The sequence below is a fragment of the Rhea americana genome, unplaced genomic scaffold, assembly GCF_003343005.1.
Source record: "Rhea americana isolate MKP2758 unplaced genomic scaffold, rheAme1 scaffold_12, whole genome shotgun sequence".
NCBI classification, from domain to species: Eukaryota; Metazoa; Chordata; class Aves; order Rheiformes; family Rheidae; genus Rhea; species Rhea americana.
Window position 1 is genome coordinate 8804448 of NW_028185261.1, and position 16068 is coordinate 8820515.

Genomic DNA, 16068 nt, shown 5'->3' on the forward strand with positions numbered 1-16068 from the left:
AACTGCTATTTTTATGAACAATTATCATGATGTACTATATGTATATCTTTGCACTGAAGCTGTCTGAAAGTAATGTATATTGTACATGTGTAAATTTTTGAAAGATTATCTTGTTGATACTGCTAGTAGAAATCTGTATGGAATTGGGTGCATCTTTAGAGATGAATTCATTATATAAATGCTTAAACTAAAAAAACAAGGCAAATATAGGAATGTAACAGATATGCAGGATCTTTAGAATGTATATTTATAACAGCACCTTCAAACACTTGCACTGGTGCATCTCTACACCTATTTTATGTACTACTGTATGTAAAAATGGGTGTGTCTGTTTATCTTGTGTTAAGCAAAAGTTGGAAAAGTCTTAGTTATGCTGAATAGTTACCTGTGCAAAACATTGTTCTTGTAATATTTTGTCTGACTGAGATAGAATCGTTTCCTCTCAATCTGTAAGACATCTACTTTTCTTCTAGGTTCCAATTAAAATATTCCATTAATAGTGTTCTTAAGATCTGATATATTTAGATTTTAGTGCCATGAGTAATTTCATACATAATTTAATGAGAATTTCTCCTGCTCGTTARTGGAATAGCTCTGTTGTTGGCTGGAGTCTCTGGAAGTAGTTTGTACTTTTAAATGAAATAGCTAGATTTCTATAATGCCTTATTTCCAAACAGCAAAATACAGAGATATTGGTTCATTTAAGAAGTGATTCAGGTTTTTTAATGTGAAAATTTAATTTTATTGACTATTTATTTCCTGAGGTGGACATTAATAGAAAGGGAAACAGTTTTTACTGATGCAGTCTTCATACTTACCTGGTTATTTCCGTAACCTTCTGTCAGAATGTACTGTATGTCTTACTAGCTTTTCTGTTAATTAGCCAAAGTAGTTTCCACAACATGAACCATTCAAGGAGAGTCTGAGTACCACTTCAGGAACAATGTTATTCAGCATTCCTGGCTAGCTACTCATATATTTTAAAGATTTMTAAATTTCTAATCATTAAGACTTCTGCTACTTGATTGTTTTATACTCAAGTTCTCAAAATACATACTGTTTCTATTAGAAAACTTGTAATTACTTTGCAACATACTTTGATTAGAAAAGACAACTGGAAAATGATGCTGCTGAATAAATCTAATAAAGGTATTATTTTATCATATTCTAATTCCATAATTTTTTGTATCTARGCACTATGCACTTCTGTCATTCAGTGTGGAGATTGTGGTGCACTCAGAGGAAAAAAACAGTACTTTAGATAAARTCAAATAAGAATAGTGTTTACTGCTTCACACAACTTTGTGAAGTAGTTGAGGTAATGTAACTGCAGTTTTATCACTGTAAGTGTGAAAACTTTGCACACATTAAATAAACCAGCCCTTGAGGCAGGAAGTTATTAGTAGTGATTATAGAAGACTTTGAGATAGTCCGAACTTAATCGATCAGAATCTTAGTTTGATAAGCTTTTGTGTCTCAGTGCTTTAATTTAGGAAATTTCTTAGAACCTGAGACACAGCATACTCTGTAAGGCTATGAGGAAGGATTTCTTTTAAAAGAAGCAGGATGCTGTTCTTATGGAAATAGTTCACAATCCTTCAACAATTTTAAAGAGAAAAGGTAGAGGGCTAACATTTCTGAAAGACTTGCATCAAGTTGCAAACCACAAAAAAATGACAATATCAGTTTTGTAAATCGTTTTAGACAGAAAGGTTGGGACCTAGTTTTGCTGAAAATTGCTAAAAGGCATTGGCTATATAGCAAAGAGATTTTTTTCCTCAAAAGAATTAACTTTTCAGATGTAAAAGAAAACTGTCCCTAGGATACTGCATAGTTAGGTAGTATGTCGAGTAGATTATGCATAACATACCTGATGGCAAAGAATCCCTAAGCTTTAACTGGGCCTTTTCCTCTCACAAGTGTACCACAGTGTATCCTTCTCAGTATGTAAAATTTAAGTTTTGATACTCTGTTCRACAGGAGCTTTAGATTTTTTTCCTTGACTTCATTCCCCAGTTCTATTCCTTTCTCCTTATGAAACCAATCACTGGTTGCATTCTTGAATTTTGGACTCTTTCTGTTGTTTGAAAGAAGGCCTATTTTTAGAGATTTTAGCAGTTCTTTGTGCTCTGCCACTATAGGGCTGATAAATTATAAAGTTTTTTCATTTATAATCTCTCTACAGCAGTCAGGCGAGGGAGGACTATAACTGTACAGATATTTATGATGAAATAGAATGAATTTTGTTTTTCAAACCCATACAGTATAGAATAAAACCTTAGTGAAATACTTAAACGGTACTTTACCACTTTTACGTTCTCTCCCCTTTTTGAACATGTGCATATAGACACACAGTGATGAAACTCCTTTTCTTACATTTGGAGTTATGACCTGCACATGGTATTTTTGTAAGCTAAAATGAATTGCACATTAATGATTAATCACCGAGACAAATCTTCAGCAAATAAAACCTTTACCCCTTCAATTTTCGTATCGCCAGGAACACCAGTATGTCAGCCTCTGATCAGTAGCTTAACAGAAAGAAAGAGCTTACAAGAAGCACAGTAACCTCAACTGGCATTTTACCATTCTGAACAGACTGTTTGTACAGTCAAACTAATCAGCTGTAAAATACACTAAGTGACCTGTTTCATCTAATGGGTGAAATAATCATGCTTTTAACTTGCAGAGCACATCAAGGACAGAAGAAATATTAAAAATAGTACAAATTTACATTTTTATCAAACTAAACTAATATTAGGAAAATGTTAATATGTAAATACTACTTTATTTGCATAGTAATAGAATACAATTTAGTTTTGATTTTCCCTGAAATTGCACGTCTTTAAAATAGCTTGTCACACCTTTATTCTGTTGAAGAATCAGGTGATTAGATGTGGTCAAATACTGCAACAGTAGTTTTCTGAGTATGTTGTGAGAGCTGGGCTTTGTTATTATTTGATGTCTTGTGTTCAGAAGCTTGTGAAGCTTAGCAACTCCTTGATAAAACAGAATGAACAAACACCATGAAACAGGTGAAAAGAYTTGAGGAAATACGTCCTGTAAGAGGACGTATGTAAGAGCAGTGCTGTATTTTGAATTGACTAACAACGTGTATGTTCATGAAGTCTACTTGAAAAACTATTGTTTTTTTTYCTTTTAAATAAGAAAAAAATCACTAAATGGTTTATTGGGTGAATAGTATTAACCAGCATTGTAGCTAAATATTGTATGAATGTATATACACATACAAAATTGATTAGTGCTTAGGAGAATGAAAAAAGACCTTGTAACRTGTCGCCCAACTCAGAAAGTCCAGGGAAAAAAGTGAGAATCAAAATGTTTTCTTAAGGGAATTTAAGTAATCTAGTTAGTGGTAAAGAAGAAGACATCTGGTTTTGGGAGGAATAACAGTTATTCCCATGGAGTTTACACTAGTTTAATACTAAATTTTAATTAGAACTCTAGGAACTGATTTGCCACTAGCTGCTGGAGTTGGAAAGATCATACACAGCAGCATGTCAGATAAACAGGTTGGTGCGTAAGAGAGAAAAAGCCAAAAGAACTTTGCATCCCATCCAGCTCTGTATCGCGTTCTGGGGTACTTTGCTATCAGGGCATGTTCCATGCATTTCATGACCTTAGAAAGATCAGAGTCACACAGTCTTCTCACTGATAATCTTTGAGCTTTTATATCTGTAAAGAAGAAAATAAATCTGAAAGCATTTATGTAACATTCTCTGATAAAAGATTCTTTATATTCAAAGGTATGGCTGCAGCTTCTGTAGATGTATTCAGGCTTGCTTTAAACTATTGGATCAAGTGAGAGCAGTGTAGCTACAGCAGAGCAGAGACCAGCAAGGGCTGCAGAACAGTCAAGAACCAGGTAAAGAGAAACCTCCCTAGCCCGTATTGTAGGCTAGATGTTGCCTACTGTAACAACAGCGCAATACAGCACAACTTTTCAGAAACCAGTGAGCCATAACCTTAGAAATATGAATGTAACAATTAATTTCTCTTTGGGCATTTTACCTCTAAGTATGTAAAGACTAAGAATGGTACCAAGACATCACATCTCATTGATCTTATAGGGGAATTAGTAGCATAGGCCTTAGCTAACATACATGTATTCCAGAAGAGTCATCAAATGTTTATTAAGTCCAGGAAATGTTCTTTTTGTACTTACATTCAACAAAGTATTTTTCTCCATAGGCATCTCTGATCTCAGGAGTCAGTGTGTTCCAAAGTCTTAAGAGGTCTCTCTCAATGATATATGAACTAGCTACACCTGCCTTAAAGAAACCATGCTCARTAATGCTTACTTTCACTCCAAAATGCTGAATCTCTATCCTAGAAAAAGAAAAAAAAAACCCAACTGATAACCATCCAATATTGGCGTAACTATTAAACACAAGTAAAAAGTGTCACATCAATGAATATTTGAGAACTTCATTTTTATCTTCTTATATCATGATAATTTTATTCTGCCAATCACTGTAAAAAAGTAGCAAGGAAGTAAGTCTGAGAAATAAGGCAGTCTCAGGTAGCTTCACAGGTATTCTGTGTGATTTATTTTGGACTGGTGCAAAGGATGCAACAGCCAACTCCATCTTGACTATCTATTGCCAAACTGAAACTTTTACCATTTCAAATACTGCTGTATCATTCTAGCTACCCATGGTTTACAAACAGGTTATAAAGAGCCTAGAAACAAGTGTAAGTGAGCAAAATTATTCAATCGGATTAGAACTCTATACTCTATTGTATGTTTAAATGATTACAGTTAAACTGTTAAATGCTGCTGCAATTTGCAACCAATTTTTCTAGTCCTTATGAAGACATAACTTATCTAGCTAGGCCTCAGCTACCACAATGCAGTGCAACACAACTGTGAAGGCTGCTCAGCATACCTTTCTGAAGTTAGGATGGTCTRATTGCTGCTTGTGGTCACACACCTCAGACTGTTATGGAACATTAGAGTAAAATAAAGTGGGTCATAAACTGGCAATAGAGCAGATGGGGAATATTTTTGGCATAGGCACTTCAGAGTTCTGTTGTAAGCACACAGATTTGTTTTAGCTTGAGCTGGTTTTGGAGAAGTCCCTACAGGTATTTTTGGTATTGTTATTGTGTAGAGAAATGATGTATAGGGCACATAGACTAATTATAAAACTTTATTAAATGGCAAGAAAGAGTGCTCTATTACTTAACCTCATGTGAAGATATAAAACTTTCTGCTTACCATAGCTCTGCAAAAATACATTTTTAAGAGGAGATTTAAATCTAACAGCAGCAGGATCTTGGACCTATAGTAGTGGAAAGCAAACTGAAATGCCAACCCTGCACAAATACRTTTAGCAGTGCACATGGTGAGACAAAAGCCAACCATTGCTCGATTTCTGCATGAACATGTCTAGCAAATTAATAGACTGTAGGGTGGATAATGTAAGAGCATCATGGCTAAGGCAACTGCAGGCCAAGTGCAAAGTGGCTGGTTATGTCTGGATCAGACTTGGAACTGACTCAGTAGGAAGACATCTGCAAAATGAGACCAGAGTGACTGGATATCTTAGGGTTAGTTTCAGAACCAATTCAACAGGGACAAGCCATCTGCAGAAATKGAGGAAGTACAGAAAGCCCTCACTGAGTTTTGGGGGAATAAAAAGATAACTCAAAGGCTACAGGATGAGATCAACAGAAGAGGATGAACACTGAAGATCCCAGAGTCTGAGAATCCGTCCCCTGCTGATAGTCAAACATCTTCTCCAACCCATCTCAACATGATTGGTACCCCTGGTCCCCTGTGCCATGATTGTGGACTGCAAGAGCCAGTAAAGAGGCCTTGCAGACCTTAGCAGGTTGAGAGAACTCAGGAATCTGAGAGTGTTTATCATAACCATAACACTATGCTGCTAATAATTACCATGATTCTATGCTGCTAAGTTTATTATAGTTATCCACTGCCAGTTACCATAGTTAACTGTAGTCACATACTGCCAAATTTAAACAAACATAACTGACATAATTATATCTGCTGTTGCCATGCTTGAGCTGTTACAGTCAATATAAGCCATTTAAGATCACTACATGTATGTTTCACATAGTACAGTTTCTTTCCTCCTCACTAACAATGTTGAGCAACAGAGACATTATTTTACTTTGTTATTTCTGTGTTTTAGAAATGCAACTCAACTAGTGAGATGTATGTACATGCACATTTCTGTAACACTTACACAACAATGCAACATGTCCAGGATCCTCCTGCCTCATGTATATATGTCTGAAAGTCTAATATTTATTAAGCAGCATGAAAATAGTAAGTACAACTTGCCCAGGAAGCCATGGATGTTTGTCCAGGCTACACTGTTGATTCACTTGTATGTATGCCATGGGTTTGTGTGTCCCATGGCAGCATGCTAGCCATTTGTCCAGAATATACAAACATTTCCCAGTGCAGTTTCCCAGTTGTTCTGTTCATGTTCCAGGAGATAGAAATCCCAAACAGATGACCAACATCATTGCCTTTTTATTTCCTCCTTTAGGCAAGATTTCCAGAAAGAAAAAGAAAGAAGCAAACATACAGTCACCCTCCTTCAAAGCATTTGGAATACATTCTTGAATTCACACACACATATCTAACAACTCACCGTAAAATGTCAGAAAAAGCTTCCATTCCCCACTTGGACAGGTTGTAGCCACCTCCTACAAATGCCATAAGACCTTCAGCATTGATTAGATTGACTACTCTTCCCTCAGCTTTTTTCAGAAGTGGTAGAAGCTTGAGTGTAATTTCAATCAATCCTATTAGACTGACATCTAGAACTGAGTGGAAATCTTCTATCCTCAGCCAGTCAGTGGGTGCCACAGGTGTTGTTCCTTCAGCATTGTTCACCAGGCCAAAAAGCCCTAAAAGGAGTCCAAAACCATTTCTTTCAGTACGTGGCAATATCGTATCTGCTGAATAGGATTTCATACGTAGCATTACGAATCAAGCACATACATACTCCATGAAAACTTCAGTGAGATGAATACAGCTGACYGGGATTTGCTTCTAAGTATCTAGTTCTACACTGTACACCTGGCAAATTTTATTGAAGGCCTTATGTAATGACTCTAAATGAGAGTTGTTAAAGTATTAAAGAAAAATTATTTCAGGTGGAGAGATGGGCCATCATATTGGGCTCTACTATCCCAATCTGCTAAAGTATATGGGCTCTTACTATGCATATTTTCTATGTGAAAATCAAATAATACACGTAGAAGCGAAGAAACTGAATACTTTTATGAGTTGCAGTCTAAAGTCTAAACTGGACATGCAGAATTAGTCAATACTTCTAAAAATATTAGCTTAACCCAGTACAGCGATAATACAGCTTTACTACCTTATAAATTACTTGGGGAGGTTTAGATAAATAGTGACCCTTCTAAGAGTTTGCTGAGAACAGCCTGTCCCTAGAGGGAGGGGCTGAAGGTTCAGGGCTTAGTCTTCCTGAAGACTGTTAGGAAGAAGATGTGAAGGAGAGAGTGTTAGYGGTGGTTACCTGAATTGAGAAGATACCACTTCCTACAAATTGAAAGCAGAAGCCCACTTGAAGTAAAGCTTCTGAAGAGGTAAGTTCTAATAATTATTTTATCCTTGCCTGGGGCTTGCATGAAGAGGCCAAAAGATGTTTTATAAGCTTTGAGAAAAAAAGCCTATTGGTGCAAGATACTGTTTTGCTGTTTTAAGTAATTAATTAGTTAACCAGCTTATTGAGTATTTAGTACAGCTGTTCATTACATTAGGTAGCTGCAGTGTTGTGGCTGCTTTGGCTGCACTTAACAATGCCTCCTCTGAGCGAGGGGTGCTGAAAAASAAAGGCATATATTGTCACAACTGAATGTTTTTATGATGGCCTTATTTACCTTTTATTACAATTTACATTAAAAAAACACACTTAAGTTATGTTTTTAACCCCACTCATAGATAATGAAGGACAAACTCTTCCTCTTTGATTGAAGTATATGAGAGCAGTATTGAGAACTACCTCTATAACAACTCAAAGAAATCTGACTGAAATAACAACTCTTTAATTGTTACAGTCAGTGCAATTGTTGTTGTGTGCATTGCAAAAATTGGACATGTTTAGTTCTGCAAATACACCCCCTTCCCCTTCCTAAAGGAGGAATAAATGCAATTTTCTATTGGTTGGCTGGTTTTATTATCAAGGGAGTTCTTTGGGGTACCCTTAAGCACCCTCTCCCGGGTGAAGTTCTTAAACTACAGCAGAAAAAGCCTGAAAAACACATGTGGTAGTGATCTGGTTTGAACAACTAGGTTTTTAGGCAATCGGTTGGTAAAAGTGAGGCCAAAAGCATTGCTGGAGATGGTCTTTTTGAACTATGATGGAGAGTCTGTCTCTTACGAGACAGAACTGAAGAATGAACATGCTTCCTCAGTACGAGGAGCCCTCCTCTGCAGAACTCCTAGCCATGGTACATTTGGTTATACTGAAACATTTTTTCATGGGCGCTGACCTTATCACTTACCTTTTCCAGCAGTCTCTTCTGTCACAAATAGCACGGCCCTGGAAATGCTGCTGGAGTCAGCTAAGTTCAGGTTCACTGTCCTCAGTGAGAGTGAGCAGCAGGACTGTAGGTCTTGACTTCCTTTTTCTGTGAYACATGCAGCAATGACATGAAACCCCCTTTTGTCAAGCCATTTAGCCAGTGAGTTTCCAAGCTCAGTGTCACAGCTTGTTATGAAGATGTACTTTCCACTCAGGTCTCTTACTCTGTGACCGTCTCTGATGAGACAGTAAATGATAAGGGAAAGTATGGACACCAAAATTCCTATATGCAGTAAGTCTGTAAGTGAGAGCTATGAGCAAATAGTTAATGATCTAGAAATACAAATAAGTAAATGTGCACAGCAAATCCCCCAGCTTTCTTAGACACAACACTGTTTCTGGTTCCAACCTTTCCAGTTTGCTGTAAGGAAGAGTCCCCTCTTCCTYACAGGGTAGAAGCTTTGACATAATGTGATTGGTACCCATGAATAACGCATGCCTCGTCAAAGCCTTCTCTTGACCTCCTTTTCAATAGATTGCTGCTGTTTTCAAGGTTTACTCACCAGTCTTCCTAGTCTACTCCATCCTCTCAGAATCTTTCAGAGTGAAAGAAATTACTGAGTCAGTTCTCACAGTAGTGCCCTCCCCGCTCACCCTCCCCCCCCCCAACTCTGGTGATTATTTATCCTAATACTGGAAAAAGAGGAATTCTTCTGGGAAGAAGGACAATTATTTGATAGTGTTAATAGTGGGTCTACTGACTAATTTCTTGTGTGATTTGTGTTGCATGATGGCAAGCTATTTGCTCTCTGCTCCTTAGGCAAAGGGGACTTTAGGTCAGTGTTGGAGTCTTCTGCTTCCCTCTTTCTGTCCATATTTCCTGTTCAGTGCTGATACACAGTGAAAGAGAATATATAATAGGAGAACTGTGCTTGTATAAATAAATGGGGAAGAGTGTGTAAATGTAGCCCTCAAAAAGAAGCACTGAGGAAACACAARATTTCTAAACTCTGGTGGGGAGGTTTGCTACTAGGTGCTTGCTACTAGATGCTGCTATTTGCCAAAATTGTTGATAACATAGAATACTGTTCTCACTAAGCTAAAATCTTCATGATTGATTACTTGGCTTTGATTTGTACTTTTGGCTTGTGCAAGAACTAAACCAAAATAATTACAACCAGGAAGGCTAGTCAGCACTTTCCAGTGTAGCACTTGGACATTCTGCTTAAAAAAAAAAGCTTTTTCAGAGGTGCTAAGGAGTGACTTTAGCTCTGGTTGCCTACATATGTGTCTAGGTGCAGGCATCTGACCTTTAAAATGTGATTGTATTAAAAGAATGAATTGATAACATTAAAACAAAGGGATTAGTAAGAACTTCCAGTATTTAAACGTAATTACAGAGGAAGAGACCTTTCTTTCCTWTTCTTCCATAAGTTGGAGTATTACAGAGTTTAAGCATTCGTTTGGCTGATAAGTCTGTAACAGCCTGGCTACCTGGGTATTAAAGGAAGCCTAGCGTATTAGGCCTGGTTGCTAGAGCCTTTCTTGTGTTTTTGTTCTTACTGAGTTGTTGGAGTGATTTGGATTTACTCTGATTTTCAATTTCRCTATCATCTACACAAGCAGGAGTGACTTTACGGACATAGTCTTAGAATCTGATAGTGAATTAATGTTAGACTCTAATGAAATTAGTCCAAGTTGATACACAACATTCATACCCACCTAATGATCTTGTTTTACGCATTTGGATGTCTAGATAGCCATGGGTATGGATATATGAGCTACTGGTTAACTTTATCTAGTTTTAACTGTTTCTATATTTGCTTAATGTTTTAAGAGTTTGCTTTCCCTTCCAGTGCAATTCATAGAAAGGCTCCCACTGAATTTTTAGGGTGTTAGATTTGTCCCTGAGCTGCACCGCCTTTGAGCAGCCTATCTCCATGCTGTGTCAAGGCTAACGTAATTGGCCCTCTTGTTCAGATACTTTATCTGGATACTTGGCTTTTTTTTTACTGTGAATATGCCTGTTAAGTCTGACAAAAGGTTGCAGTATTCCTGAACGTGTGCACTTTAGAACCAGCTTCATAATGTTTCACTGAGCTGAAGACTTTTATTTTCTGAGAGGACTTGTGTATGCTCTGATAAAGTGCCATTACAACAGCTGTTAAAGAGCTCTGGCTATTTCAAGCTTCAGTGCTATAAAATACAGTCTGAGAATGGGATATTGCAGTAGCCAGTATAGGTACCTCAATCCATTTGCAAAGACATGACCAGCAATGGCATTTCCTGTGATTGTTGATTTAGAATTTGGAGCTGAGCTAGACACAGAGAGAGAAGCTGCTACTAGCAGGCTCTTTTAACCTCACATCAGTAAATCAAGCAGCTACTCAGCAAGCTAGGGCTGTGATGCATCGTTTTGGGACTTAACTCACCTTTTCCCAATACAAAATAAAATGAGCTGGTTAGAGATTTAGGGGAAAGATTAATCTAATTGGAAAGTGAAGCTGTAAATTACATCTTCCTGCCCTTGGCTGTGCTGTAAGGGGAAAATGGCAGACAGTGAGCTTGCGCTACTGGAGATAAGGTTACATCTGAAACCAGGGCTGAGTGAAAAAACCCTGGAGTGTCTAGTCAGGCTCCCCACTTGGCACTTGTTAGAGAAACAGCCCAGACTGCTCTGGTTACATCAGTCTCTGTGTTTCAGTAGCAATGGYGGAAGCTCTGCTGCTTGTCTCTTGCCTATCAGCCCTAGGCTTGTATTCTTAAGCCTTTAATCCCTACCAGTGTAGTTTTCACTGAGAATCCAGTGCTTCTTCTCTAATAATGCATGTAGTTCAGTGCTGGGTACCAAACTGGTTTTTGCTCTGCTGGAGCTGTCTGCAAGTGTTTATTCTGTTAGGCAGTGATGTACCCTCTGAAAGGAGTCCAGGATGAGAACAAAAGGAAATAGTTAATATTTTCTTCCAAGAAAATTGTCTGTGAATTTTTCTACAAATGTGAGATGTTATGCAAGATACGTTATTTGTTGTTTGCCAACTGTGTAAAAGTTAAATTCTCTTCCAGAGGCATATCAGTTCTGAAGTAGCTGTGTTGTGATAAAGTGTATGTTTCCAGAGAAAATGTCAGCTTGATATTTAAAGACTTTTGACATAGTTCCATAAATATTGAACTCTGATTATTAGTATAGCTAGTAAATAGCTGAARGCAAAGTCTACCTTCCATTTAAACTTTGATATTCATCTGGCAAATTGAGAATCCTTGGGATGGACCTTGGCTCTTCGTGCTTAGACGAGTGCAATTATAAAAGCAATTGGTTTTAAAGAAAATCAGTGTGACTGCACACTTTCAGATCCTTAGATTAAAATAAAAYGCAACACCCCTTGTTTCTCTGTGCTAAAGAAAACCAAAGCACATAGATCCTATTGGAAGGGAGTGTTACTCTTCAGCAAGTTTACTTTAGTGGTTGTGCTAAACACTTCAGCTCAGAGTGAGATTTAGGRTCTGGATATATTTTGATAGATTCTTTTATCCTCACAGGATAGTCAGTGCTCTGTTATAGGTTAGAGTGACCTACCAGCCAAGCTGAGGAAGGACTGCTAGCTAGGGAGTTTAGGGACTGGACTCCTCCTGAAACAGCGTTCATGAAATGGTTATTGGAGGGTTTAGGTTTATCAGAAATGCTCTGGCAGATTCCCTAAAAGCTTTACAGATTCTAAGATGTACAGATTTTAGAAATCTGTCTTCCTGCCAGTGATGCAACCCCCCTGGCTCTTCAGTGGAACATAGGAGCAGCCACATCGTGTCTCCCATTCTTATGTGAGCTATTCCTGTAGATGTGGGGCTTTGCACTTCAGTCTCAGAAAAAAGGCCCCATTTCTCATCAGCTGTGTAAAAAGGGAAGTGATACTTCAGATAGGTCAGCAGGGATCTTAAGATCTCCATTTAAGTGTTCATGAAAAGAGATATGTATCCAAACTCTCCTACACTGTTCCACAGGGAGATGAAAGCAGAGCCTGGCAAAATAAATGGTGATTGTCTCTTCCCTTGTATTGCTCACACTATGGATTTTCAACCACATCATGGTAAAACACAAAGGGCTAAAGTAAAATCCTGCAAACTCTTAGGTGACTGAGCTAGTAAAACGAAATAAAGAAGTCAAGCRAAGAAAGGTTCTGCATGGGAAAGATGTTAGCATTTTATTCAGGGCTCCAGGGCCCWTCAATAAGCAGCAGCTAGTTAAAACCACTCTAGAAAAGAGACTAGCTGTATTCTTGTGTATGCACTTAAACAGATGCTTAGTTTGTTCTTACCTATACTGCAAATTCATTTAACTGTTACTACACAATACAACATTAGACATGAGCTCTGTTTTATGCTGGTACTCACATTCTGGGGTGACATCTGCAAGCTCAGTATATTTTCAGGTGCTCAGGAGTTGCCTTTTACAGTTACTTCCAGTGCCAGAATGGAGAAACTGCTTGAGTCAAACTCATAAGCTTGTTCACTAAGATCTGCACAGTGACAGATTTGAGAGAAATCTGACTAAATTCTGTTTGATGGTGCTTTGTGATCCTTGTGCATCAGCTGACAAGCATGGCCTGTTTCCCTGCTGTTGATTATGACTTGTGCTCTGATGCCTCTGGCTTAGCAACTTAATTGGTATTAATTTTACATGTATGCTATGTGCCTACCTACTCTATCTGTATAAGCATTGGTGGCCTATATATAGTAATCTACAGAGCCTGGGGACTGTCAAGGCTCTTAGGGAGAACTGATCTACTCGGCTGGGGAGGACTGATCTGCTCCTTATGTTGAAATTGCCAGAAGTCTTTCCACTGGTTTAAAGGGAATTGGTGCTGTCTTCTACACCCCCACCTTTTTCCCTTGTATATGGGCAAGTTATTATTGGCATGATTTGATCTYTTTGAGACAAAAGTTGAGGAGACTATACCTTGTGATTGTCAAGTTTTGAGAACTTTTTAATAGTCTAGGTGGCTGCTTCATGATACTTGAAACAAATCAATTGTCTGAGTAACCAAAAAATGTTTTTTAAATAAAAGCTCAAGTTATAACAAACATGCAAATAAAAGCCCTAGAGTTTGCGTTGGAAAAGACTAACATATGACTGGTAAGCTGCTTGTTTGTTTGTTTCCTGGCCCAGATTTTGCTCAGTACTTCTGATTCATCTGCAAATTATGTTYGAGGGTTTTTGTTGTTGTTTTAGATTTGTAAGCAGAACTCCTTTTCCTTATTCTCCTCCRTTCGTAAAACTGCATGGTCCCTGCTCCCAGATACAGTGGTGCAGGAGGTGGGGAGGCTTGCACAAAGGCAGCTGCCGATAGTGGAATGAATGAATAAGCTTGTTATGAAACTGACTTGAGACTAACTGGATGAGATCTAAACTTAGAAAAACAAGTGGGCTGGAGCAGCCAGAGAGCGAGCTTGGATTTCAGTGATATCATCCAAGACATCAGCAGGGTACTGCTGGAAGTGATCTGGCCCTGTTCAGTTAGTTGACCAGACTGTGGCAATTGCGGCCAGTCCCAGACTGGCAGGTAACCCCTGCTACTCCCCGCTAGGAGCTGTAGAGTTCATCCTCCACTTGGTAGACAGCTCTTTCCTTTCCAGTTCCTCTCCCCACTCATTTTAGCATGGTTCAGGAAATCCCTGCTTCTTTTACCACTTTCTGACAGAGCCCCAGCTCTATTGGGGRCTGTAATGACTCTTGCAGCACTCTCCAGATGATCAGTAGCTATGTGTAACTTGCTGGAGGCTTGAGGTCGGTGTGCGTGCTTTTTAACAGGTGGCTGGCATAGATTTCTTCTCTAGCACAAATACAGCAGACATTCTTGTTAGGRCTGGCTAGTCATGTCTGAATTGATTTGAATGATAATCTAACTCTACAGGTTGGTTGAAGTGACCACAGAACAGCAATCTACAAGCAGGCAAAGCCCTTCCCAGTGGCGTGCTTCTCTGGGGCTAAGGCTAGGTTATCCTGTCAAGTCAAGATTATTATTAACAGCCTGTTATTATTAACTATCTGTTATGATAGGCAGCAATCCTTTGCCACACAAATGTAGGAGAGAAAAATCTAAAAGGAATTTTTCTTTCTCTGTTGCTGGYTTTATTCTCAGGATCTTGCATTTGAATTGTAGAAAATTGCTTCAGAAAGCAGAATGGATCCTACTTAGCATCTCAGAAAATACTGAAACGTGGTATAAGTTTCCTTTCTCACAGAGGTTTCTGACTTGCTGGGAGCATGTTATTTGAGGGGAACATAACAGAAGAGAAATTATGAAAGCAAAATGTGAGCTCCAGATATAGCTTTCTGTTGCAGAGAGCTTGTCATGAGGCAATCTTCCATGTACAGAAGGCAGCACTTGAACGTCTGATTTCCCATTGGGTCCATAGGCRTATTTCATAATGAAATGAAATAATGAAATTTCATAATGAAATCCCCAAGTCCTAGAAAGGACGTGGAAAAATGGCCCTRCTTAAAGCACAACACTGGGAAAGGAAATGAGATTCTCAAGTGGAAAACCAAAAACTTAACATTATTCCTGCTGCATAAATGGAKGTTTTAAAGCACAATTTTGTATGTTGATTCCAGCAAGCTAACAGAAGTTGGATCTTGTGGGTGCGGTTGCTGAGGATGTTCTGACTTACTATCTGACCTTGTGTAAGTCACCAGTCATCATCTGAGTGAGGCTTTTAGTCTCTAAAACACAGTATGTTTACAAATGATGGTAAGAAATACATCCCTGTCTTACAAAGCCTTGTGAGTAGGACAGACTTTTACAGCTATAGCAGAACACACTGATTTACTCTTTCTGGAAGTTACCAATTCTTTTTGTTGGTATTTGAGTAAACAAAACCTCTGGTTCCAAGAGAGAAAATGCCAGCAGAATCTGGCTGTTTATACAGTGGGAAGGAATACGTTGAGCAGCTGATGTTTTTCCTGTTTTGCTAATTTAAATAATTTATTTACAGTTAGTTTGCCCTGACTCAAATTCTGTTTATTTCCTTTAAATGACAACCTTCACAGTGCTAGGGTCTCACAGTCGATGATGRTGTGCCTCGGATCTGACAGCTAACCTTGAATTTCTAAAGATAAAGATCAGACTAGATGGTATCCTTACATACTTTTTCCCTAGTCACTTCGGGCTGAATAAACTCTGGTGGGGAGAATGATTAACTTSCAGAAGGTGAATGAGGTTCTATGTGAAGTGACATCAAGGCTCTCTGCTAAGGCCAATACTTGCTGTACTAGCACCTAATGCTGTCTCTTCTACAGGGACCAAGAACTTCATTGACAGATACAGATRGATCTCTTGTCTGAAAAGCAAATAGGTCATATAGATTTTGACAGGGAAGTTGCTAGTTAACATTACAGCTATACAGTAGCCTCTGACTTAAATGCTAAATAGGAGAACTTGTTTTTCTGTTACTTTTCTTGGTGGACATAATTTTAAAAATAAAATCTCAAATGGCAGTGCCGTCAGTATTTCAGTAGGAGTAG

The 16068-nt window shown here is 38.3% G+C and overlaps 1 protein-coding gene across 1 annotated transcript; it reads right to left on the reverse strand.

The window, feature by feature from the left end:
* Positions 1 to 3445: 3445 nt before the first annotated feature.
* On the reverse strand, positions 3446 to 12950 carry LOC146600622 (retinol dehydrogenase 7-like). The gene is made up of 5 exons (XM_085321047.1): positions 12936 to 12950; positions 8530 to 8860; positions 6648 to 6906; positions 4187 to 4350; positions 3446 to 3696 (listed from the first exon to the last, which is right to left on the reverse strand). Exons 1-5 carry the CDS (start codon positions 12948 to 12950, stop codon positions 3446 to 3448), a joined length of 1020 nt encoding a protein of 339 aa, XP_085177173.1.
* Between the last annotated feature and the right edge of the window lie 3118 nt (positions 12951 to 16068).